The 24,087-nt window shown below is 35.6% G+C and overlaps 5 protein-coding genes across 10 annotated transcripts; 2 read left to right on the top strand and 3 right to left on the bottom strand.

The window, feature by feature from the left end:
• Positions 1–5: 5 nt before the first annotated feature.
• Positions 6–9,931, top strand: LOC123006080. The gene is made up of 9 exons (XM_044400247.1): positions 6–3,756; positions 3,806–3,958; positions 4,006–4,436; positions 4,488–5,060; positions 5,110–5,486; positions 8,178–8,334; positions 8,382–9,190; positions 9,235–9,394; positions 9,439–9,931. Exons 2-9 carry the CDS (start codon positions 3,835–3,837, stop codon positions 9,658–9,660), a joined length of 2,853 nt encoding a protein of 950 aa, XP_044256182.1. The 5' UTR covers positions 6–3,756; positions 3,806–3,834; the 3' UTR covers positions 9,661–9,931.
• LOC123006082 (ethylmalonyl-CoA decarboxylase-like) lies at positions 1,205–3,648 on the bottom strand. Of its 2 annotated transcripts, none has more exons than XM_044400250.1 (3): positions 3,599–3,648; positions 1,688–2,191; positions 1,205–1,637 (listed from the first exon to the last, which is right to left on the bottom strand). In XM_044400250.1, the coding sequence occupies exons 2-3, from the start codon at positions 2,179–2,181 to the stop codon at positions 1,292–1,294; spliced, it is 840 nt and encodes a 279-aa protein (XP_044256185.1). In that variant the 5' UTR covers positions 2,182–2,191; positions 3,599–3,648; the 3' UTR covers positions 1,205–1,291. The 2 variants fall into 2 exon arrangements, with proteins under 2 accessions (XP_044256185.1, XP_044256184.1); XM_044400249.1 differs by lacking the exon at positions 3,599–3,648 and adding an exon at positions 2,659–2,929.
• On the bottom strand, positions 9,712–10,676 carry LOC123006083 (PRA1 family protein 3). Its single transcript, XM_044400251.1, has 3 exons — positions 10,409–10,676; positions 10,143–10,360; positions 9,712–10,096 (listed from the first exon to the last, which is right to left on the bottom strand). The coding sequence occupies exons 1-3, from the start codon at positions 10,594–10,596 to the stop codon at positions 9,960–9,962; spliced, it is 543 nt and encodes a 180-aa protein (XP_044256186.1). The 5' UTR covers positions 10,597–10,676; the 3' UTR covers positions 9,712–9,959.
• Positions 10,677–11,257: 581 nt separating this feature from the next.
• On the bottom strand, positions 11,258–20,259 carry LOC123006196. Of its 4 annotated transcripts, none has more exons than XM_044400482.1 (9): positions 20,074–20,230; positions 19,301–19,493; positions 19,078–19,254; positions 18,791–19,029; positions 18,434–18,745; positions 15,332–18,382; positions 13,240–15,277; positions 13,021–13,190; positions 11,258–12,939 (listed from the first exon to the last, which is right to left on the bottom strand). In XM_044400482.1, the coding sequence occupies exons 1-9, from the start codon at positions 20,158–20,160 to the stop codon at positions 11,899–11,901; spliced, it is 7,308 nt and encodes a 2,435-aa protein (XP_044256417.1). In that variant the 5' UTR covers positions 20,161–20,230; the 3' UTR covers positions 11,258–11,898. The 4 variants fall into 4 exon arrangements, with proteins under 4 accessions (XP_044256417.1, XP_044256419.1, XP_044256421.1 ...); XM_044400484.1 differs by having other exon boundaries at positions 19,718–20,165; XM_044400486.1 differs by having other exon boundaries at positions 12,799–12,939; positions 13,074–13,190; positions 20,074–20,259.
• A 356-nt stretch (positions 20,260–20,615) lies between these two features.
• LOC123006808 (kinesin-like protein KIF11) lies at positions 20,616–24,077 on the top strand. Of its 2 annotated transcripts, none has more exons than XM_044401600.1 (7): positions 20,616–20,750; positions 20,799–21,084; positions 21,133–21,287; positions 21,337–22,651; positions 22,696–22,986; positions 23,037–23,210; positions 23,257–24,077. In XM_044401600.1, the coding sequence occupies exons 1-7, from the start codon at positions 20,701–20,703 to the stop codon at positions 23,593–23,595; spliced, it is 2,610 nt and encodes an 869-aa protein (XP_044257535.1). In that variant the 5' UTR covers positions 20,616–20,700; the 3' UTR covers positions 23,596–24,077. The 2 variants fall into 2 exon arrangements, with proteins under 2 accessions (XP_044257535.1, XP_044257534.1); XM_044401599.1 differs by having other exon boundaries at positions 20,799–21,087.
• The last annotated feature ends 10 nt before the right edge of the window (positions 24,078–24,087 follow it).

The raw sequence follows: 24,087 nt of genomic DNA, 5'->3' as shown, positions 1-24,087 counted from the left end.
TGAAATCTCATAAAAAAAACTATTTTCTTAGTTAATTTGGTGAATTTTAGATTTATTTTTGAGAAAGTTTGTCAAAATAATTGAATTTGTGGCTAAAAAAGTGCAAAATGCTCAAAAAATGCAAAAAATAGAGTCATCATTTTTAACCTTAATTACTATATCAATAATTGAAAATAGAATTTTGTTTTTTGACGATTGTGCAAAAAAGTTAATTTACACGTGTTTTTACAAGATTATGATTTGAGATTTCTAAAAGTGTTTACATTTTTTACATAAATCTCGCAAATCTGCCCAAAAACGTGTTTAAACAATCAAAAAGGTCAAAAATAACACTGTTTTTGGTCTAATTTTTAATGAAATTGCACGAAATATTTAAGTTTTTACCTGAGAAACATGCTAATAATACATTTGAAAAAGGCGTTTTTTGTTCTAAAATGCTTAAAGACTTGAAAAAGGTAAAGTAACACTATTTTTAACCAAATTTTGTGTTTTTTGGCTTACTTTTTAACAAAATTTTACTCAAAAATGAGCTAAATCGAATAAAACAAACGACATAACATCTATTTGAATTCCTTTTTGTAATTCTGAGGCTTGTTTTGACAAGATTTTGCAAATAAAAAGTTCCTGGTTTAAAACGAACTAAATCGAGCGAAACAAGCTAAAATAATACAATCTAATTTGTTAACTTTTTAGCCGATTTTAGCAAAATGTTTCAAAAAAAACTTTGTATTTATTTCAAAAACTTTATTAAACACTTTAAAAATGCATAAAACACACAATTTTTGGCCTAATTTAAAGATCTAAAGATTTGCGTTTCTGGGTAAAAAACGTATTAAAACGCTCCGAAAAAGGCGAAAATAATGTACTTTTCCACTTAATGTAATGATTTTTTACTCTGTTAGGTGAAATCTTATAAAAAACTATTTTCTTAAATAAAAACGCTCATAAAATGCAAACAATAGAGTCATCATTTTTGTATATCAATGTTTAACTTAAAGGCTGATTCACACAAAAAGTGTCATTCAATAATGACGTTTACTACTCTATGTCAGTTTTAGTTATTTTTTGCCACCTGGGGTACACATTTATTAAAAAATAATTTGTAGACAAGATTGAGGTTAGGATTGTTTGAATTTTTGCAACGACTACTGCGATGCACGTTAATATGAAGACGGGTGTATATATTATTATATTCCAAAGACTATTTAGTATAAGCGTTTATGTATCTAATGTTTTTTTATACTGCTAATAAACATTTAAATCGCTGATTTGTTGTTGTATTGATAAAAAATTACATTTTAGCATTTCCATTGTTCATTTTAATATGTTTGATGTTTTTCGCTAAGGCTTCTTTGTTCATTTCGCTGCCCCACGTCAAGGAAAAAAGACTTTTCTCATACGCTAGGGAATTTTCCCACGTATCCCTCACGGCTTTATTAACACAATTTTTGAAGGAGCGAATGATTTGGTGATGGTGTTGGAGTCTTAAATCGATCCATTCCATAGCTTTGGCTAAGCAGTCCTCAACGGGGACCACATGATCGGCGATGCCGTTCTCGACACACCCCTGGGCGTTCAAAATCTGCGACGTGAGTAACAAATTGAGTGCTTTCTTGCCCCCGATTTTCTCAACGAGCCTGAAAAAACCGATCAACTCAACTAAAACGCGCTTTTCGTGTCAAATTACCGCGTCGTTCCGCCCCACGCTGTTATAATCCCCATTTTCCCGTGAATGAAGCTGTATTTGACATCCTCCGTGGCGATAATAAAGTCGCAAAAAAGCGACACTTCGGTGCCGCCCCCCAGCGTGGGGCCCTGGATCAGACACACGCTGAACATGGGGAGCTTCTGGAGACGAGTCAAGGTGTCTTGCATCCAGTTGCTCATGTAAAGTGCTTCCTTTTGCGTGCCGGAGGCTTTTGCGAATTCGAGATCGCCCCCCGAGCAGAAGTTGCCCCCAAGGCCGCAGAGGAGCACGGCTTTGCCCTCTTTCCATTCTTCGAGTTTCTGGACGCATTGCCGGAGTTGGACCATCATTTTGCCGCTGATTGCGTTCTTTTTTCCCGGATTGTTAAAGTAAATCACGGCGAGGCCTTTGTCGAAGTATTTGTTTGAGAGGATGACGTCGCCGCTGCCAAACTGGCTTAAGTATTTCTCAATCTCGGCGAAGTTTTCTGACATTGTTGGGAGACTAAAAAAGGAATCATTGAGGTGCGGCCCCCAAAAAACGCCCGTTGAGCCCCACATTTCCAATATTCTTAACCTTGTAACTATTAATCATAGGTGTTAATTATAAAAATGTTAATTTCATTATTGCATTGTATGCTAAAAATTAAATGAAATTAAGATTAGTGCCTCAATGGCACAAAGGTAATTTGAGATAATTTTCACAATACAGGACAAAAACTACAACTAAGAATATTTGTCGCTCAAAGTCCGTTTCAATTCCCTAAATAAGTTGAATCATACGTTTATTTGAATTTTGTTCAATGGAAAATCATCAAAATAAAAATTCGAATCCTTTAATAACTTTTTTTTACAAAATTCTGTGCTCTTGAAGTTGAAATAAATTGCAAATAATTGACTATCTTATCGCTGTTTTTATCACCCGAATTGAATATTTATTTGTACACACAAAAATAATCGCAATGTCCTTACCTCAAATATTCAGCACAGTTTTTGAGTCAATAAACTTGCTGTTGCAATGTCACTAAGCAAATGTTACCGCAGTTATGTGTTGTGTTTAATAATTAACAAAAATGTAATTAGAAATGATAAAGACTGCACTGCTATGTAATCGCATCGTTATTCGTAATTGGAATGCTTAACTGTAATATAATTTTCCTATTAACGTGCTTTCGTAATTATGCAATTTTTATTGATCTTTTGAATTCTGACGTAATTATTTTCATTTGCGACTCGCTTAATCTAATTCAATTTTAACAAATTTTCTGGACCCGACATGAACACTATTAATAATTAACTCAAGCCTGAAATAATTCAATAAATTCAAATGACCCGCCAAATATGCTATTATGTAATTCCAATGGGCCAATCAAGTGTCAGACAACCAAAACGTGCTTCTGGCGGTGTTGCCACGTCTGGTGATTTTCATGATTTGGTGAAAATTTTTATTGTCTGGTGATTTTTTTGGAAATGAAGAAAACTTAATACACTCATTTTTCAGTTATCAGCCTAATAAATTTAGTAAAAAATTATGACACTATTTGCATTTGGCACGTTTTTCTACCAGAAGCTTGATTGTTTTGCCAATTTTTTTCAAAAATAAATCGAAAACCACTAGATTAGTTAATTACGCGACTCAAAAAATTTCGTTTAAACTTTAAACAGGTTGAAAAGTTACAATATTAAATCGAAATCGATGTTATTTTGTTTATTTCGCTCAATTTAACTGATTTTTGAGTAAAGTTAAGTCAAAAATAAGTCGAAAGAACCAAAACAAAATTTGGTTGAAAACAGTTTTAGTACTTTTTGTGAGATTTTGCAAAAAATCAACAAATTAAGTCAAAAATTGGATTAATTTAGTTGGTATGTAGCCCCAAAAATCACTAAATTATTATAAAAAAGGCGTTTTTACCTGTTTTTGACTTTATTTAGCTTGGATTTGGTGAATTCAATCTTTTGGACTGTCGACACTGATTGACAGGTGTCACAATTGGTACGACTGTCTAAAGTTTGTTGTCTTATTTTCAAATTATTTTGTTAATTTCTCATGTGATTTTTTATACCATTAAGGTAAGTATAATTAATTTTTTTATAAGACAGTTGAGTATTGCTTGATCAGTTTTTGTAGGTTGGAAAAATAAATTGAAAATGTCGGGTCAAAAGCCAGCATTAAAAAACGCAATTGCGCAAATTTTAAGTTGTGCCCTTCAACCGCATTCAGACATTCAAAGATTAACAGAAGAGCGCAAAAAAGCCTTAGAAATGACTGAAGGTTTGACGAATTTGACATAACCTCACTTTTTCATCTTTTTTTTCAAGACTATCCTTTCATTCTTCTGGAAATTATCCAAAGTAAGGAAGAAGCGTATGCTGAGAAACTCATGGCGGCGACTTTCCTTAAAAATTATATTGCTGATAGTTACGGGGCTAAAGAATTTGTAGCCCTAAACCCCAACCTGAGACAGAAGTTGAGCCTAACTTTAATCGAATTGTTATCACACGAAAATGATGTTATCAGACAGATGGTTCTCTCCTCACTTGAACTATTGGTAGTAAATGAATATCCAAACTTGTTCAGTGTGATAAATAACAAAGTCATGAGTTATTTACTGAGCGAGAATATGTTGGAAGTGACTGGGGCTATACAATTCATGAGGGGGTTGGGTTGCAACCAGCGAGTTTTCTGCAGCGAGAACATGTACTTTCCCCCGGAATACATCGAGCCCCTTTTGAACGTCCTTCACAACGAGGTAAGTCTCAAGACCAAGGGTGGCCCCCAAATCGTTCATTTGCCATTCTAGAATTTTCCAATGGATTTGCGTGCAGCCACTATTTCATGCATGGTTCAAATCCTCATAAGTTGTAAGAAAACTCCGCTGTTTTCGGCCACCAACTCTCGCTTGACTGAAGTTTTCCAAAAACTCCTCAGTGAGCCCTATAGTCGTTCAAACGATTTTAAATTAAGGGGCGAAATAATTAATCAAATCTCACACGCTGTTGTGAACTTATCTGACAACGTTTTGGAACTTGTGACTCGGTGTTTACCAGCGATTGGGCAAATAATGTTTAATTGTTGTCTGGAATTCAAGGAGATTATCATGGGGCACAAACAAGTACCCCGCGACGCACATGAGGCCGAACCAGAGAACTTCAATCAACTTATTTTGAATATTTTGATCCTCATTAATAACATTTTCGTTTTACCAAACTACTCTTCTCTTTTGACTGACGGTTTAAATGATTTTATGTACTTGTTGTTTATTTTAATGTGTGCTTATGACAACGTCGAGGAGACACTTTTCACGGAAGACAACCTCGATATAAGCCCCGAAATCGACTACACTTTACGCGGACGCTGCGGTCACACTTTACTGGTAAGGGGGAATCCCCGACATTTCATTATGTCAAAACTTTAATTTCTAGGTTTTCATGGACCGCTGCGACTATAGTAAATTTTGTGCCTCATTTCACCACGTTTTACAGAAACATATAGCCGAAGCAAATCTCGCAAGGGTTAATTCTGAAGTTTACTATAACCGAATTTTGGAAGTGCTCATGTTTGGGGTTGGTCTTTTAAGCTACGTTTTTGAAGAACCGGAACAGAGTTTTCTTTATTATATCGAACATTGGTCGAATTTGTTACTTGATCAACGTCCCGATTGGACTGTTTTAGGGAGGCTGCTTTGGGTTGGTAGCAAATTTAGCACTCATTTAACCCCGGTTACTTTGAGTCGCCATTTAAACGCGATTTTGGCCAACTACAACTCGCAAAATAGCGCACTACGAATCGCTTGTTTAGAGTAAGTGAGACACTTATTTCGGACACTCGATGTATACAAAATACAGTAGACTGTGTGCACAAAGTAAGAAGTTTGCGACGTAACTTTGCACCAATCACGTGTGCGCATTATTGGTGCAAATTGACGTTCAAAAATAGGATATGCAACCAAACATATTTTTAAAATTTTAAGTTAAAAAAAATGAATTCCACAAAATAAATACCAATAAAATATTTTTTATTAAGGATAAAATAAATAAAATATATACATATAATGTATAAATATATTTTGTTAAAATTTACAATATTTTAATTTATATTAAATTTTTTTTTTTTTTAATTTTATCTCGATAATTATATCGTAGAACACCGATCTTTTTTGTATATGATATAAAATTAGATTTTCTTCCCAACGGTATCAAATATAAGAGGTTATCACCAATAAGACCGGAGTTATTGGCAATAAACCGCTCCGGGTACCAAAAATTGACCAAAATTTCGACTAAAATCCAAAATTTTTTATTCTTATGAAAAACTAGTACTATATGTAAAATTAACCGGAGAATACGCCTGTTAACAAATTTTTCCTTTTTTTATGTTGTAAATTGTGAAAAAACTGTATCTCAACGATATAATATTTTGACCCAGAAACATGTAAAACGTTCCGGGGAATCGATTGGCGTCAAGAAAACTGCAAAATTCCTAATAGTTTTGAAGTTATAGTCAGATTTAAATTTTCGATATTTTTGACTTTATCAGAAATTTTTTCGATAACTATTCATCGTAGAGCAGTAAACTTTTTAATATGTGACAGAAAATTCAATTTTCTATCCAACGGTACCAAATATAAGAGGWTATCTCTAATAAGTCCGGAGTTATTGCCATTAGACCGCTCCGGGTGCCAAAAATCGACCAAAATCTCGACAAAAATCAATAAAATTTTTATCTTTAAAATTGATCTATTTTACGTTTTTACATTCCTAGAGGTCCTAAGGACTCAAATAAGTGCATAAAACGACATTGGGTCAAGTTTCAAAAATTTTGAATTTTTTGAGTTTTTGAAGGTGAGCGGTAGTAAAATCGTAAAAATAGTCAATTTACTAAAAATCGTAAAAACGGTTGAAATATGGTTTTCTAGACGTAAAATTACTCGCTGAACACGATTCAACTAGTTAGAATACTCTACGATGCATAGTTTTTAAGATATTGAGTAATAAAGTTAAAAATAAGGCTAAAAGTAAAAGCACTATATCGATTTTGACCAAAAATCAACATTTTTTGATTRTTATGAAAAACTAGTACTATATGTAAAATTAACCAGAGAACACACCTGTTCAAACCCTGTTTACCTAAGACTCTTAGTTTTTGAGATATGAATTTTTTTTTGAAAAAACTAAAAATGGCTCTGTACCCGGAGCCATAACCCGGAGCGACTTCCGGTTTGCGCCAGTAAATAGATAATTTTAAGCTAATTTTAATAGTTTTTACCCCTTTGCTCTAAGTTCTATAGTTTCGTAGAAAAACGCGTTTAAAGTTTCACAATTTTMACAATTTTCACTTTTTGAACGGCGATTACGGCCAAACTATTAGACTTAGAGCAATCAGTCCAACTCCATCGTTATCAGCGTAAGAAAATCTATCGACTGAGGCCAAAGCCAAGTCGACATCTCGAAAAAAAAAATTGAATTTTTAAACGCCGATTACGGCGAAACTAAAGGAGATGGCGCAAAATAATTGGGAAATTCGTAATTAGCGCGTCAAAATCTATCGGATAAGATAGGTTTAAATTGAATCTGAGACATGTTAAAAAACACTAGTTTTTAAGGTTAAGGGGGGGTGTTGACAAATTTTTACTTTTTTTTATTTTGTAAATTGCGAAAAAACTGTATCTCAACGATATAATATTTTGACCTAGAAACATGTAAAATGTTCCGGGGAATCGATTGGCGTCAAGAAAACTGCAAAATTCCTAATAGTTTTGAAGTTATAGTAGGATTTAAATTTTCGATATTTTTGACTTTATCACAAATTTTCTCGATAACTATTCATCGTAGAGCAGTAAATTTTTTAATATATGACAGAAAATTCAATTTTCTATCCAACGATACCAAATATAAGAGGTTATCTCCAATAAGTCCGGAGTTATTGGCAATAGACCGCTCCGGGTGCCAAAAATCGACCAAAATCTCGACAAAAATAAAAAAAAAATCAACTTTAAAATTGATCTATTTTACGTTTTTCAACATTTCTAGAGATCTTAAAGACTCAAAAAAGTGCGTAAAACGTTATTGGGTCAAGTTTAAAAAATTACGAATTTTTTGAGTTTTTGAAGGTAGTAAAATCGTAAAAATAGTCAATTTACCTTAAGTTGTAAAAACGGTTAAAAATGGTTTTCTAGACGTAAAATTTCGCGCTGAACACGATGCAACAAGTTAAAATACTCTACGATGCATAGTTTTTGAGATATTGAGTAATAAAGTTAAAAATAAGGCTAGATGCAACACAAGAATAATAACACAAATCTGAAATTTGACAATCTGCAACCAGCGTTTGATCGAGACATCACCATATAGCCATCTTACTCGCTCTTTAGTCAAGTTACGAGGCAACCTTCTTACTTTATAAATTTTGGTGTGCACTTATTTCGGTCACTCGCTGTATACAAAATACAGTAGAACCCCTCTGTAACGAATTTAATTATTATTTTTTTTAGTGCGATTAGGGCCCACTTATCGACGCTGAAATCCAACCCGCACCGGATGGTTTTTTCGAATTTGTTGACTGAAATAACTGAGTGTTTATTTAGTATTTCGGTTTTTTCGCCTACTATGTCAGTCTTGTGTCTGGAAGCCATGGCGTATTTTTTCGAGGTGAGTCACGTGGGGGGAAAAATTGTCGAGTAAGTAAGTTTTTTTAGTTTTCACCCGAAAGTGCAGCTCGGACGTCACAACGTATCATGCAAGTGATTCTCGATTCGCTTTATTCTCACATTTCCAACGCTAGTGTGATCCGAGAAGTGAAATTTTTGTTGAGTAAAATAGTGGTTAATTCGAGTTGTAAAGATATAGTTCAGAGTAGTTTCATTCCGTTTACGATAAAACTGATTTATAAGAGTTGTCCGAGTCCTTTGAGCTTGAAAGTGGATGTTCCGGAGCGCGGTTTTGATTTGTTGAACACCGTTGTGAAGTTTTACCCCGAAACAATTGACGATAATGTGGTAGTTCAGGGATTTTTGGCTGCTTGTAACTGTATTTTGGATTTCAACGAAAGTAGTATAATGGAAGTGGCCACGATTTTTATTAGTAATATTTTAATGAAGGCTTCGTTTCAAATTAAAACTTTGAGAGACATCAAAGGAAAACTTCTGGCCGAATATGTACCTGATGTTCTTTTTAAACTCCTGGAACCTTATCCACAAGAAGCTGTTTGTCCGTCGAAATTTGGACGCTTATGTGTCATCAGTATTATGACACTACCTGAACAAATCCAACCTTGTATTGAATCAATACTTAAGGCACTTTTAAGTGCGTTACAAAGAACAAATTGTCGAGATCCAATCAAAAGTTACTGTTTTATTTTTGCTTATATGTTTATGTGGCAAACTGAGAGTATTGTTAATTTTTTATCGGGGATTCCCGGGCCGGACGGTTGCAGCGCCTTGTCATATTTCTTAAATAGGTGGCAAATAAATATGTTGCATTGTGAGAAATTCGAGAAGAGTATAATGTAAGTCATTAGTTAGTAAAACTGGTTTAATTATCGTCTTTCAGTACTTTAGCCCTATGTAAAATGATTGAATATTCGTTTACACAAAAAGACGACAGGATTAATGAGTGTAGAATACAACTGGAATCACCATTTGATGGCGAATGTTCCGGCCTCGAGAAACTTTATTTGTGCCTAATTAAAATACTATTGAGTGAAGTTGACGTAAGTATTTTTTGAGTCATGGTAAACACTCATTTTCGATTTAGGGTGACTGCAAATATTATCAAGAGACAGACGAAGTAATTAATGATGTATTAGTTAAGAATCATCCAGTTTGTGACTTGAATTTAGTGGAACACATAAAATCATTCATCAGGAGTTACAACACACATCATTATTACAACGTAGTGAAGAAATTTATACAAAAATCAGAAGAAAATGTTCTTCACCAACTAGAAAAAAATGGAATCAAACCTACCAGTTTATAGTCTAGTCATTTCGTTACCCGATTTTTATACGTTTTTTAAATAAATAGTTTCTTAGGAATACAGCTTTATGCAATATCAAACAATACATAAAAATAAGAATATCACATTAAAACAATCTTGGATAATTGTAACAATATAGTAATAATTATATATTTTTTTCTCACTACTGCATGCAATTGAAAAAATAGCCTAGGGTGCGTGAGAAAAATCACTTTTTGTGTGCATTTTTCTTTCCGAATAATTTTCTCAATAAAACTTTAAGTTTGTTGAAGCACTTAAATATAGTGTTAGCGCGGTAGTTAGAATCCCTCTTGATCCAGCCCGAGTTGCTCAAGAAAAATCCCCATGGGGGTCCGTTTCAGGCCCAGATTTTCAACGCGATTGACGATTTTATTTTTGATGTTTCTGAGTCGCAGAGACGCGTGGATGAAGGTGGCTGGAATATTGATTAGTTTACGGAAATGGGAAAATGTTTATTTTACCTGAAATTGGGAGTAAAATCCCAAACATGAAAACCAGGAGGGATTTAAGCATGTAGGCTACGAAGTAGCAGCCCGATAATATGAGCAAAAGTGAGATAATCGGGTGTTTCTTCTTGAATTGAGCTGCAGCGAAGCGTTCGTTGGTGATGTAGGAAAACACCATGAAAATGACTGCAGTGACTACGAAGCCACAGGCCATTTTTGTGGGGTGGATGACACTGAAAATGGGTTTGTTAACGGGGGTAAGGGGTTGGAGGGTGACTTACCCCACAATAACGAAGATTGTTAGTGACATTAAGAAGTAGTTGCTTTGGTAGTAGAGCAAGTTACTTGAGACTCTTTTACCCCATTTTTCCAAGTCGTTCACGTTCGGAATTTGAAATCGGGCTGATTCTAACAGAAAATCGTCCAAAGTCCTTAAGGGGGCTATTTCGAATTCTGATACTTTATTCATTTTCACGATTTTTATTGAGTAATAGCTTTATTTAGAGTTTTGCATCATAGGTATGTTTTTCGGTTTTGACATTTACAGCGACGCAGAAATCCGGTAACGGCGACTTTCGCAACTTGCACAATTTTTGAAAATTTGAAACAAAATAAGATAAAAATGTTTTAGATTTGTTAAATCAAGACAAATAATTGAAATAATAGAAGAAAATTTTAAATTAGATTTAAAAAAAGAAAATTTTATGAAAAGTGGTAGTGCAGTGTTGTCAAATGTGCAACATTTTCAAAATTTGATATAGAAGCAACAAAAAATCGGAATTTAAAGATCTGTTTGCTCAGGTGCGGTAAAAGTCAGTCACAAATGTCTATTTTTGAAAAAGAAAGAAAAACAATAAAGTTATTTAGTATTTCTTACTATATTTTGTTTTATTTTTATTATAAGTGACAGAAGTCAATGGGGGGGGCACAGGCCCCCTCGCACGCCACTGGAAGTATCATTGATACGCATTTTGATAAAAGGCGATTGTCAATGATACTAACATTGAGTATACCAAGTGACCATTTTATAAATATTACAAAGGTATAAAACTGGAATACCAAGCTAAAAATTTGGCACCTGCAACATTAATTGAATACAATTAATTGAAAATAAGATTGGAAAAAGAAAAAAAAATTTATAAGAACATTTATTGGAAAAAATACGGTAATGAAAAACATACAAATCGTTTTTCTATAAACGAATTATTTTTTACGATTGACAACTGAGTACATAAATATTAACAAAAAAGAAAAAACCGAAATAAAATACTCTCAATTGAATACTAACTCTAGTTGCTATAAGCAAAAATAAAAGATACACAATATTTTTGTCTATCAAGAACTAACATTACCTATGAAATAATCCCGATAAGACATAATTTAACAATGTATAAAAGAACTGAAATACGTGTGAACTTATTGCAGTTTTAAATAATGAAAAAGAGCAATATGTACTAATTAATTCTTATTTGCACAATGCAATAAATTGTATCATCTTTACTGATAGACCTATTAGATTACTTATATACAACGACAAACTGCACATGTAATTTAAATATTTTACATATACAAGGAAAATTTACAGTTAGAGGTACTAAAAGATTGCAAACGTAGCAATTACTATACAAGTAATTAATAATAAATTGTTCATCAGACGCTACACCACCGGCTGTCAGATAATTTGTACTAAAGTGCAACCACTCGATAGCTCGACTAGTTAACAGAAACAACTAACAATTTTAACTTAAATATCATGCTATACACGTGTGCACTATCTTTTCTTGTTAAGGAAGGCCTTCTTGTGCGGAGCCGGCGTATGAGGTCTTGATGCTGGTCTCTTTCTCGAAGCGCCGCCATCTTGAGAGCCATTACAACAAGAACACATTTTTTTAACACTGCGTCTAGCACCTCTACCACTTGGTGAACAATCCAAATCGTCTTCACAATGCAACTCTTCACAGCTTTCCTCATCTTTAATCAAATCATTTTTCGATATTGCCACTCGGACGACTTTGTAGCCTCCATCACTCAGTTCTTCATCGCAACTAACACTATGACTTTGCTTATTGATGCACGATTCGGGACTATGACTCGAGCTTTTACCCAAATCGGTGCTTCCAGTCGTATCTTCCGAACTCGATATCTCCACCGTCCATGTCTCGGAATTCTTATTGCGTTCCCCTTTTCGGCGATTACTGTACTTGAATTTATACTTGTTCAACGATGGTGGCGTGTTTTCATGATAAGGATCGGACGAGACTGGCGAATTCAGCGTCACGTCAGACATCGACGCACAATTTTGCAACAATGTGTGATCCTCACACGACGATCCCGATTCGTTACTAGCACTACTTTGACCATTTGTCAATTGTTGGTTTTGTTCATACTCTAATTCAGTTCCAGTTTGTTGATACTCAACTGATTCAAATAAAAAATCGGTCCGCAACGAACCAGAATTATCATCATCACTAAATAAAGTCATTCCAGACTTATTCTCTTCTTTTTCTTGACCAGTTGCACGTTTCACTAAATCTTGAGACGACTGATCGAACGATGGTGAATGATTCGCATCAAATAATATATCCGCTTCTGGAAACAAATCACTCGTACTTGGCTCATCCACACCCAAATCTTCACATTCCTCAGATAATGATTTCTGTAGACGTAATTCGCGTTCAAGGGCCGCTTGTTTTCTCTGCAAACACAATTGGTGCATTTCGCGGTCGAGTCGTTGCGGATTATTTGCTTTTTTAGTCTTGTTTTGGAAATAAGTCGCGTTGCCTTGGAATTGCTTCTGTTCGTTATTATTTTGCTGAAAGATAACAACAAAATTAGTAAAATTTCTAAATAAATAAGCCAAAATTTACAGTGGAAATTATTAAATGCTGATTACCTTCTCCCCATTATGTAAAAATTCCTCCTTGTTAGAAGGTTCATTATTTGTACCTGCTGATTCTGATGATTTGCGGTATCTTGGAGGCGTATGCGACAACATAGGGCCGTTTGAAGTACACGCGGTAACTAATACTGATTGAACCCTTTCTAATGTTTTTCCTGGTTCATCTGAAACTTGACATTTAAACAATTTATTTCGAAAAATCGCAATACTTACTTTTGTTACTCTCCGGTGTATTTTGTTCTTCCTTCACACATGAAGTCTGAGCTATAACCGGAGTGGCGATTGGTGTAGTTGACGATTTCTGATACGTATGAAAAACTTTCTCTGAATTTTCTTGAACTATAGTTTCTTCTAACTCGATATTGCCTACAGTACTAGTACTATCTGGATGACTCCCCGATTCCGTGGAATTATTTGCGTTATCCTTTGGTTGCGAAATTGTCAACAACAATTCAGTGTTAACCCTATCACTCTCATCTATCTTTTTCAAAGTCAGTGGTTGTCCAAGTGTGACAGCAGTCAAGTTATGAGAATTCGGTGGTAGTATCACAGGAGGTTGTCCACTAACTCCAGCTAAACTTTGTGAGGAAATTCCCGAAATTGGTTGAATTGTCGAATACTTGACAGTTGGAACAGCTGTTTTGTTTCTATTTTGGTTCAAAAAACTTTGAAAAAGGAGCATATTAGGACCAGATCGTGCCGGTACAGTAGCCAATATTTTGCTCCCACCGGAAACAACAGCAATTTGTTGGCCCCCTTTGACCATCGATACTGGCATTATGTAATTTCCGGGTACCAAAACGGCCGTATTTGGCATTTTTAAAGCTTCCCCAACACTCGAATCCGCAATTATTAAATTCCGGGTTTGATTATTACCAGCATCGGTTAAAATCAATTGTTGTCTCGATCCCGATGAACTATCATTTGATTCAGTTGTGACAGTTTGTACGTGACTTTGCTCGTCTTCTTGCATTGAAATTTGTACAACCCCACACGAACTATCTTCACTACCTACTGTTCTATGATCTTCAATATCCGCCTCTGATACCATACTACTGCACTGTCCGCTTTTTTTCGATCCGGAGTTTTTTTTCCGTTTGGAATTCTGATTTGGGTTAGTCGGTGGATTCGAACGTCGTCTCGGTGCCGGTTTGTTATTCAAATCCGGTGAATTTCTCAATTGTTCCGCATATTCGGCTAAAATATCGAAAATTCGTTGCGTTGTATGTTCATCTTCTTGTGGTTTTTGTTGTGGTTTCGGTATCGGTGACGCTTTTGATGCTTGAGTCGTCGTGTTTTTCACCGTTTTGCCTTTGGAACTTTTTGAGGAGACTTTGGGGATTGAGGGGGCCGGCGCTGGTGTTACACAAGGACTAGAACTGCCTTGCGATGTAACACTAAGTGCAGGTGAAGCAGCCGGTTGCAAATTACAGTAACTACTAACAACGACCACTGGTGATAATTGAGTGTATTTCTGGCCCTGATTCAGATATGTAACACTGATTTTCTGTGGGGTTTCGTTCGATTCAGACGTGTTGGGTTCCGAAGGTGTGTTTGTACTACTTCGTTCCTTGATTTGTTTATAAACCATGTCGAATTCTCTCAATTGTTCTAAAGTTGTTGAACTTAGATTCGATTGAGGACTTGTGCGTATGACGTTAGAAGGGATTTGTAATACAGGTTTAACAATTCGGGCATTTTGTACTAAAGTGGGTCGCGTTACTGTTACTCTAGTACCGACTGTTTCTTCATTTGTACTCTCACCATCAGATTGGCCATCTTTTGTTTTTCCTTGTAACGCTGCAGCTAGTAACGCACTCATTTTACTGTGAATCACCGTGTCTTTCACTAGTGATATTTGGTCCGAATTTGACGTTGCGATTCGGAACACTTGTCCACGTCCTGGTGGTATCAAATTTATTGTTTGTCCCACTGGCATTTGACGCGTATATATCACACCACCTTGAATCGGTTGAATATTAACAGAGGAGTTTTTCGTTGTTGGTGTCTTTTTATTCGTTTCAGCGTTCGTTACCGTTTCAGTACTCGTACTAGACGCTTCACTGGTTTCAGTATTGTTCTGATAAACGGATTTACCGAAAGCTTGTTGGAATTTCGGTAATGTCGACTTACAAATAAACTGTAAAATGGTGCCTTGACCACTAGATGTTGTATTTGTTGTAGTTTTAGTAGTCGTAGTCACAGTTTTGGTTTCTTCTAAATTCGACTGATCAGTTTTGGGTGTATTAGCCTAAACAAGAACAAATTAAAACAATCAAATAAAAAAAAAAACAAAACTAATTACCTGTCCTTCGGATTGTGTTGACACTTTATTATTTTGTGTTGTCGCAGGTCTTATAATTTGTTGCGAAAGAATATTAATAAGGGGTGAGGAACGATTTCTGATACAGTTACTTTGACCCGGTCGAATTATTTGTTGCGATAGAATATTGATAAGAGTTGATGGTTGTGAAGTTGTCGGTTTAGTTGCTGAAGTTGACGCTGGTGTTGATGTCGTCGTTGGTTCAGAATTTGAATTATGTTCGGGTTTATCAGATCGTGGTTGTCCAATTCTTTGTATATGTGGGGTAATTTGGGTACTTGTTTGTGTGTTTTGTACAGGACCAGTCGAAGTTGATCGTCCTCCGGAAATTTGTACCACATTTACAATATGATTGACATTAGTTGGCCTAATCATTTCATAATCATTTAAACCAGGGACATTTGATAAAACACTTCGGACGTAATTCGTATCTAGGGGTAGTCTTTCGAGGACTACACGTGGGTTCATGTCGTTCCTCGGGATGTTGAATTTCTTCTTGTTTTTATCACTGTGTTTTTTCGGTTTCTTCGCCCTGTCGTGTCTATAATATTTATACCTTTTCAGTTTATCGCCAGTCTTTCTTGCTAAATCACGTCGCATATTTCTCGAACGAATTCTTCTAAGTCTATCACTATTATGCCGTCTAACCGTCCTTACCGAATACTTATCGTAGGTTAGTCTTTCGAAGTTTCGATATTTGCAACACATGACTTTACGTGGCCTTCCGACATGCTTCTTCTTGGTTGTGTAGTTGCAGGTGCAATTTTTTGTATCGCAGTTGCAATTTTTTGTATCCGTGTCCGAATAACCCGGGATGAAACTTTTGATAACTTCGTCTGATAACCGGTGGAGGATTATTTTTAATTCTTTGGGGTTAGTCCACTTAGGTCTCTCTTTATACTTATAAGGATAGGCATTGTTTTTGGTTTTTTCCGATTGGCAGTCTTTGGGATATTCCTCTTGAAAGTCATCGATTTTTACAACAGTCTCTTCACTAATATCACTTTTAGTTTCACTTGATGAATCCTCATCAATTTTTGTTATGATTATTGGATGTTGCTCAGAGAGTTTGAGCAACATCTTATGTTCATTTGTTTCTATGTGTATTCCATTTTTTGGTCGTGGTGTCTGACAAGGTGGCGAAGTTTGCACATTGTTGCAAATCCCGTTTTTTGGCGGTAAGTCGTTTTTTGATAGCAACTCTTTTATTATTTTATTTTTATTCAATTCTTTTTCAAGTATTGACGATAACCCGTTTTTTGGAGGTGACGTAACTTCATCAATTCTTAGTTTTTTCTCTGGCACGCCTTTCGATTCCTCTGTGTTTGTTCTTTTATTATTCGACTCTTCCAGAGAAGTTTCTGGTAGCTGAACATTTCCATTATTGCCCAAAACTTGAAGATGCAAATCATTTAAATACTGAGACTTATTATCGGTTTTGTCATTAATTATCGGTGCTGGAATTTTATCGAAACTAGGGAAACCTTTACTGGGCGCTAAAACTATATCCTCTTTATTTTTGTAACTCATATTCGAAATTAAAAAATTCTTATTCTGGGACGGGCTTCTCTCAAATGAATTGTGTGGAATAACGTCGTGTCTTAAGCCATTTGATTGAGGTAGAGTTTTATCACTTCGCTCGTTTTTTGCTTGTGTTCGTTTTATTAAATTGATAGAATCGTTTTGAAACGGCATGTTTGAAGTCGGGATAAAATTTGGTTTCTGGTGATAAAAATCCGTTGCTTGATTTCGTTTTGGTTCAGAATTGCTTCGTGAAAATTCATACGAGATCATGTTATGTAAAAAATTATCACTGGATGAGTTGATGTAGTTATTCGCAAATTTTTGATAATTTTCATTGTCGATATTTTCAGATGGTTTTCTTTTAATGCTACTTCGAAAATCTAGAACGTCTCTGGATTGTTTATTGCATCCTGTAGTTGTTGAATAGTCAACAGCACCATCTGTACTTTTTTTAAACTGTGTGTTTGATGTCAAGTGATTGAAAAACACTTCGGAATAACTTCTTGATGTCGCATTGTGTGAGAACGTTCCATTTAAGTTTGGTTGGAATGAATTTGGTGGATTGAATGATAAACTTTGGTCGAAGCGATGGTCAGGAGACCAATTATTTTCTCTATTTAAATTTTGCGAACTATTTGCTAAATTATTGCTTTCTAAAATATTTTGTGACACCTGAGGCTTATTCCTTTTAATATTATGTCTAAACATTCTCAACGATTTCAAAGTGTTGGGATCAGATTTCGTTTGGGGTACTTCTGGTGGTGGTTCGGGATTACAATTCTCAATCATATCAACGAACTTCTCATCGGCATAAAGAAACCGTTCGTAGCCCCTCTCAATACCCGCCAATTCGTCGACCGGTTCGCGTTTAACACCAGCGAACATTGAATAATCAATATCGACAAATTTCAGTTCAGTTACAAGATTTTTAGTACGTTCCATATCATTTAAGTACATTTCACACAATCTGTGAAGATCTTCCCACCTTAACAACCAACTTAATAAGTGGTACCTCGGACCGTTCAAAACAACAGCTAGATCATCACAAAGCTGGGACGAAATACCCAATTGTTCAAAATTCAAGGCCTCGTTGAGAGCAAAATTTGTTGTTAAGCGTAAATCGAGATTTGGTTTACACATCCACTTCCCGCAAGCGTTACAAATCCACGAGATTTCGTCCGCGGACGTGACCGGTGGGTGTAATTTACATTCCCAAATTTGACCCGTGTCTAGCACATTAAAACCGGATAATTTCGCCAATTCTTCGATTTTTCGCAGACGATCGAGGGTAGGTTCCAGACTGAAAGCGGTAAGAGCACACTCTCGACTAACTTGAACATTGTCCTTCAAAATATCCGCCAAATTAGAAAAACCGTTCGCGAGACGTTTCGTCGTTTCTTCAACCTTCTCGGTCTCGTTTTCGGTTTTTTGAGATTCCAAATTGTTCATATCCGTTGTCAATGCCCTGATGTACAGCTCAATCGTGAACGTTCGCAACTTCAAACCAAACTGGAAACAAAATTTTAGAAACAAGACAACAAAATTTCTTTATTCCCATACCTTGTCGTGGATTATTTCGCAACAGATGTAAATATGTTGTGCGGCTGTAGCCGCTTGAATAATACGACGAACCGATACTTCAACTTTTTCAACCATTGAGTGTTCTATGCTGAATGCAATCCACGAATCGAGAAGTAGCTTTAAAAGCTCACCACTTTCTTCAATTGGTTTTGTAACAGCAGCAGTAACAAACACTTGAGACGCCAGAAATGTTATTTCAGGGTAATTTCGCCAAACTTTTGAGATCTTGACACGTTTTTTCGCAAATCGACGTATCAAATGTAAACCTTCCTCCAAGCTAAGTTTCTTAAACTAAATACAATTTTAAGAAAATAAAAACTTCAATTTAAACCCTACCAATGCAACTATTTCCGATCTTCTATTATACCTGTAAAGCAACGCAACGTGGATGTCAAAACAAAAAAGTATGTGGGTTTTTGTGGCATTTAAACTGAAATTCTGGGTTTGAGATAAATTGTAACAGTTCATAAACGCCGTAACTAAATTCAGAGCTAAATCTTCACACTGGGACTCGCATAATTTCTTCAAACGAACGGAAACTAAATAAGCAGTTTCAACACAGAAAAATTCAATTTCTACGACAAAAATAATTAGTAAAATAACTGTAACTCAAAGTTTCGTACCATCTTGACCGATAGTTGCATTGCTGTCATGTAATAAATTGGCTAAAACTGGGTCATCCCAAGGATTCTTGATGACATCAGATAATTTTTGAAACTTCTTCGAAAACACATCACTTATTTTCATCAATTCATTCTGAGTCTTCTCCACTTCATTCAAAAGTTTTGCTTCAAAATCAACTGAAAATTTGGAAATTAGTTACCGCCGTGAGGAAGACGTAATTACCTTTGAACATTTTCCATTTTCCCGTCAAGACAATATTTAGTGTGTGCAACTTTGCCCAATCCATTATCTGAATAATGTATCCAATGTCTGAATTTTCTTGATTGCACTGGCCTAGACTTTTCCATATTTCTATAAGTGACTCAATTTTCTTAGAGAACGGTTCAATTTTGCTTTTCAAAATATACTCAAATTTCTGAAAGAGAAAACTACAATTACAAATAACTTATTAAACAAAAAGTGCAGTACTTGAAGCTAATTTAATTGAACAAAAAACTAAGTACTTAATTGAAAAATGGATTAATACTAATGAGTGATTTCATAATAAACAACTGGAATTGGATTGTTTTGGGTTGTGATGAATGGCAAGTGTTATGAAATCACTCCGAATTCTAAAAAAATAATAAAAAAGATGCGTGCTTTAAACGGTGTAAAGTCGTTCACTCCCTGGCATTTAGAACTCATCGTGGATGGAAACACAGGAACAAGCAATTAAACAAACAAATCTCCAGCTCTAGCAACAGAACTGTCGGGAACTAGGTTCCATTTGATTCGAGGCACTCCAACAAAAACACAGTCTACACCAAACATGATCAATTTGCACTCAACAATTTTGTCTCAACATCTCAAAACTGGCCAAACTCTTCAATTTTCAGAAAATTTCTTAATGGAACATGGCGGCCATGCGAAAATTGAACAACACACTGTCCTTCACAATAATCATGCGAAAATTAAATAAACTAATGTGCAAAAAGCACAAAAATTTAATTGTTCACCTTATACACATTTATAAAGTTTCTTTCTTGATCTTTGTTTACATTTGATTTACTCTCAAGTTTGTTATCGTCCTCCTGTGACGCCATATTTACACCAGTTATCTGCACGCATACGCTTTCTCCCTACGCATGAATCACAACACTTCACAAAGGGGGAAATTCAAATTTTAAAACCCTCACAACACTCACTAAACTTAAATCGGAAACCACAACACCAAAAACACATTTTAAATTACAATTTTAGCACCACTATAATTTAGCAACAAACAAACTTTAAAAACAATTGAACACCACTAAAAAATAAATTCTCAGGGCATGCAACCTTACCATCAGACGCGTATTGTTGATTGTATAACCCCATCAAAAAAATAAAGAAACAACTTTATGTTTATTAAATTACGTTATGAAATTATTATTTTATTGATTAAAAAAATACAATTGTAATTTTATGTTTACGGAAATATTTTAAAATTAAATTTAACTATGTTGGTGACTTTGGTCGTGTTAGGTTGGTGTGCCGGTTGTCGTTTTAAATTTTGAAAAAACCGTTAAACCGTTGAAGCGCAAGTAGGCTGTGCTCGTGGAAAGTAACCGACTGTGATATAAATTACCAAAGATTAGTTAAAAATGAGTGACGAAAGGCCACTTTTACCTATAAAGGTTTGCGTAAGGCCTAGGTAAGTCCCGTAATTGATAAAAACTCGAAATTGCTAATAAAATCCCAGGCCTTTGACTCAAGTCGAAATTTCAACGAAGGCCCCCAAAGTGATAAAGTACATGAACCCCAAGTATCTCGTGATCAAAACCGGAAGAATTAAGAAGAGATACACTTTTGATTACGTTTTTGAGGAGAATGCTGACCAGTTGGAGATTTATGAGGTTGCGGTAGCCCCCTTCATTCGTAGCGTCCTTGCGGGTTACACTTGCTCGTTTCTTACATACGGACAAACGGGCACGGGGAAGTCGTACACACTTTTTGGGGAACGTGAAATTGACTTTTGTGACTTCAAAGTGGTGAGTTGAAAATCTAAGCCGGCGTTGTGACTAAACTAATTGTAGGATAAATCAATTGGTTTGATTTTGCGAGCTGCTGAGGAACTTTTCGAGGAATTGGGTAAACTTGATGCGGAAACTCAGTACTCAGTTCGAGTTTCATTCATTGAAATCAACCACGAACAAGTTCTTGATTTGCTTGACGACAGTACTCCCTTGAGGTTTGTACCATTTTGTCAGTGGAATTCCTTTAATTTTTTTTTAATGTAGAGTGTATGATGATCCGTTGGATGACGGTTCAGTTTGTTTTAATGATTTGACGCAAATCACGGTTTTTAACGCTCATGATGTCAATGACTGGGTTAATATCGGTCGAAAAACATTGAAAAAGAGCTCATACTACGCGTATCTTTCTCATTTGATGGTCACCTTGTTTGTGGACGTGAAAAATGGCGAACGTGTTAAAACCGGTCGTTTAAATTTCGTCGAGTTGGCCGGGAGTGAAAACGCCGGGTTTATCGCCGAACAAACAACCGAAGAATTTGCAGTGATTCACAAGTCACTTAACGTATTTGGGAACGTAGTCAAGTGTCTAGGACTACAATTAAAATCAATTCCATTCCGTGATTCGAAATTGACTCGAATTTTGCAAGATAGTCTCAACGGTAGCGCCAAAGCTTGTATCATAGCCACCTTTTCAACTAGCAGCAAGTCCGGCCGTGAAACCTTAAATACTTTACAGATCGCAACTTTAATGAAACGACTCGCCACTTTCCCCCATTTTAAAATCGCTAAAACTCTAACTGACGCTTCAAGCGCCTTGCAAGAAAAAATCGAGAAACTAGAAAGCGAATTGGCGGATTTAAGAGAAAATCCAAGTGCCGACCTGACCCAAGAACAAGTCAACAATAAAATAATTGAACTCCTCCGTGAAATTCTCGAATTAAAACAACACAAAAACAGATTAGAAAGTCAATATCGCAAACAAAACGAGTCATTTATGAGAACAAAAACCTATCTGGAGGATGCTAAAGCGAAACAGAAAACTAGTGGAGATAAAGAATGTCTCTTGACTCGTTTATTTGACAGAAACCAAGAAATGATTCAAAATGCAAGTAGATTGCTTGATATTTGTCAGAAAGAGATCAGTGAAAGGATTCCCCCGAAAGTTGAGGCGAAAAACGAGTCAACTAACTTGTCCACGATTGTGGAAGTTGTGACTGATACCATGAGGGATGTGCGACAAGCAACCAAATTTCATCGACGCCACCAATTGAATCGTGTTGTTAACATCGCCCAATTTAATACTTTCCTCCGGAGACGCTTCTTGGGTGATTTGCAACAAATTGCCGATATGATGCGCAGAATTAGGACTTTGCAACCGGTGGACATCTATGAGCTTCTCAGTAGCCAAGCACGTGTCACCGCTGACCATATTGCAGTTTACATAAATGGGGTTTACGGCGAGATTTCTCAACATTTAAGAATTCCTGAGAGAGCCAAAGAAGAGTTGACTCAAATGAAGGACGGGATTATTAGCCTCACTGAAGAAGTGACCAAAACTGAGGGAGAATGTCGCGCTGAGGTATAATTTTTTTATTGTTAACTGTGTTCATGAATTGATTTTAGATGGACCGTAATGAGCACGACAGAAACGAGTATTTTAATGTCATATTTAGTTTCTTTGAAGAGCTTTTGATTGGTTTAGATGCCCGTGAAACTAGCATAAGGACTCAGTTAACTGAGGGACGCGTGTCTCTAGAAAATATGAAAAATGAGGTGCGGAAGATTTTAGATGAGAAAAAAATGCTCTTAGAGGAAGCGTCGGTTTCAGAAGAGGCAATGGAATTCATTCGTGATCAGCTTGAAGGTCGCCATAGTAATAATCTGTATGAAGAAGCGAGACAGATGATGAGTGTTGTAAATTTGGTAGTGATAACTGTCTTCATTTTCTTAAAACTTGTTTTCAGCCTGAAAAAATGATATTTGCGTATAATGACTTGAACGCTGACGATGTCGCTCTACGTTTCAGCAATGCTGTTAATGATTTTTATACTGAATGTGTCTCTCAGCAAGAATGTGTTAATGACTACGCTGATGAAGTCCTTTCAACTCTTAAATCAGCCCTCGCTAAGCACAATGCAGTAAGTTTTTGATTTGTTTTTCGTTTGTTTAATTTGGTGTTTTCAGCACAATGCAGCCGCAGCTTCGCAGATTAAAGTGGTCGGAGAAGGTGTCCAAAAAAACATTTTTGAGAGGGCTTACATCAACACTATTCATATTGAACAAGCCGCCGCTGTCGCTGACCAAAGTGGAGACGATTTTGTTTCCAAAATGAAGAGTCTCGTTGGGAAAACTTTGAAAGAACTGGAATTGATTGAAAACAAGATTCGTTCTGCAATTAGTGTAAGAGAGGAGACTCTTGTTACTGAAAGCGAGACTCCTGATCCAGAGAATATCGAAAATGTTGCCCCTCCTGATGAGAATCTTCCTCAAGGTGGGGAGGAGGACCACGAACCGGAGAAGTAGGTAACCAAAGTTCGAGTTTTTCGATTTTTTGCTTGCAATTTTTTTTCAAAGAATATTTTTTAATTTTGCTTTGCTATTGGTGGGGATGAGTAACGAAAGTTCCTTTTGGGTTTTATGCTTACAAAAATCTGATTATATTGCGGATTATGTAAGCAAAAAAATTCACTAGTCATGTTTAAGTACTTTTTTGGAGGACTGAGAATATTAGTCTTAGTTTGTCGTAAGTTTTGCATGCATGTTTTTGTTCTGGTTTAGGTAACCAAAGTTCCTGCTTATTGATTTTATGCTTACAAAAATTTGATAAGATGGTTTTTTTTTGTAAAAATTTGGACCTGTAAGCAAAAAATCTATTTATTGATATTATTACATGTGTTTTGATTAAGAATATTAGTAGTATTAATAGTTTTAAGTTTTGTTTGCAATATGCTATTTGAATTTGTTCCACGTTCTGAGTTTGTTCCTAATAAAAATTACTTTCGGTATGTGTCTACT

Source organism: Tribolium madens, unplaced genomic scaffold, assembly GCF_015345945.1.
Source record: "Tribolium madens isolate multiple individuals breed KSU strain unplaced genomic scaffold, Tmad_KSU_1.1 Scaffold_2;HRSCAF=44;Tcas5.2_LGX, whole genome shotgun sequence".
Taxonomy (NCBI): domain Eukaryota; kingdom Metazoa; phylum Arthropoda; class Insecta; order Coleoptera; family Tenebrionidae; genus Tribolium; species Tribolium madens.
Note: the sequence above shows the minus strand (reverse complement) of the source record. Positions and strands in the feature narration are given on the sequence as shown.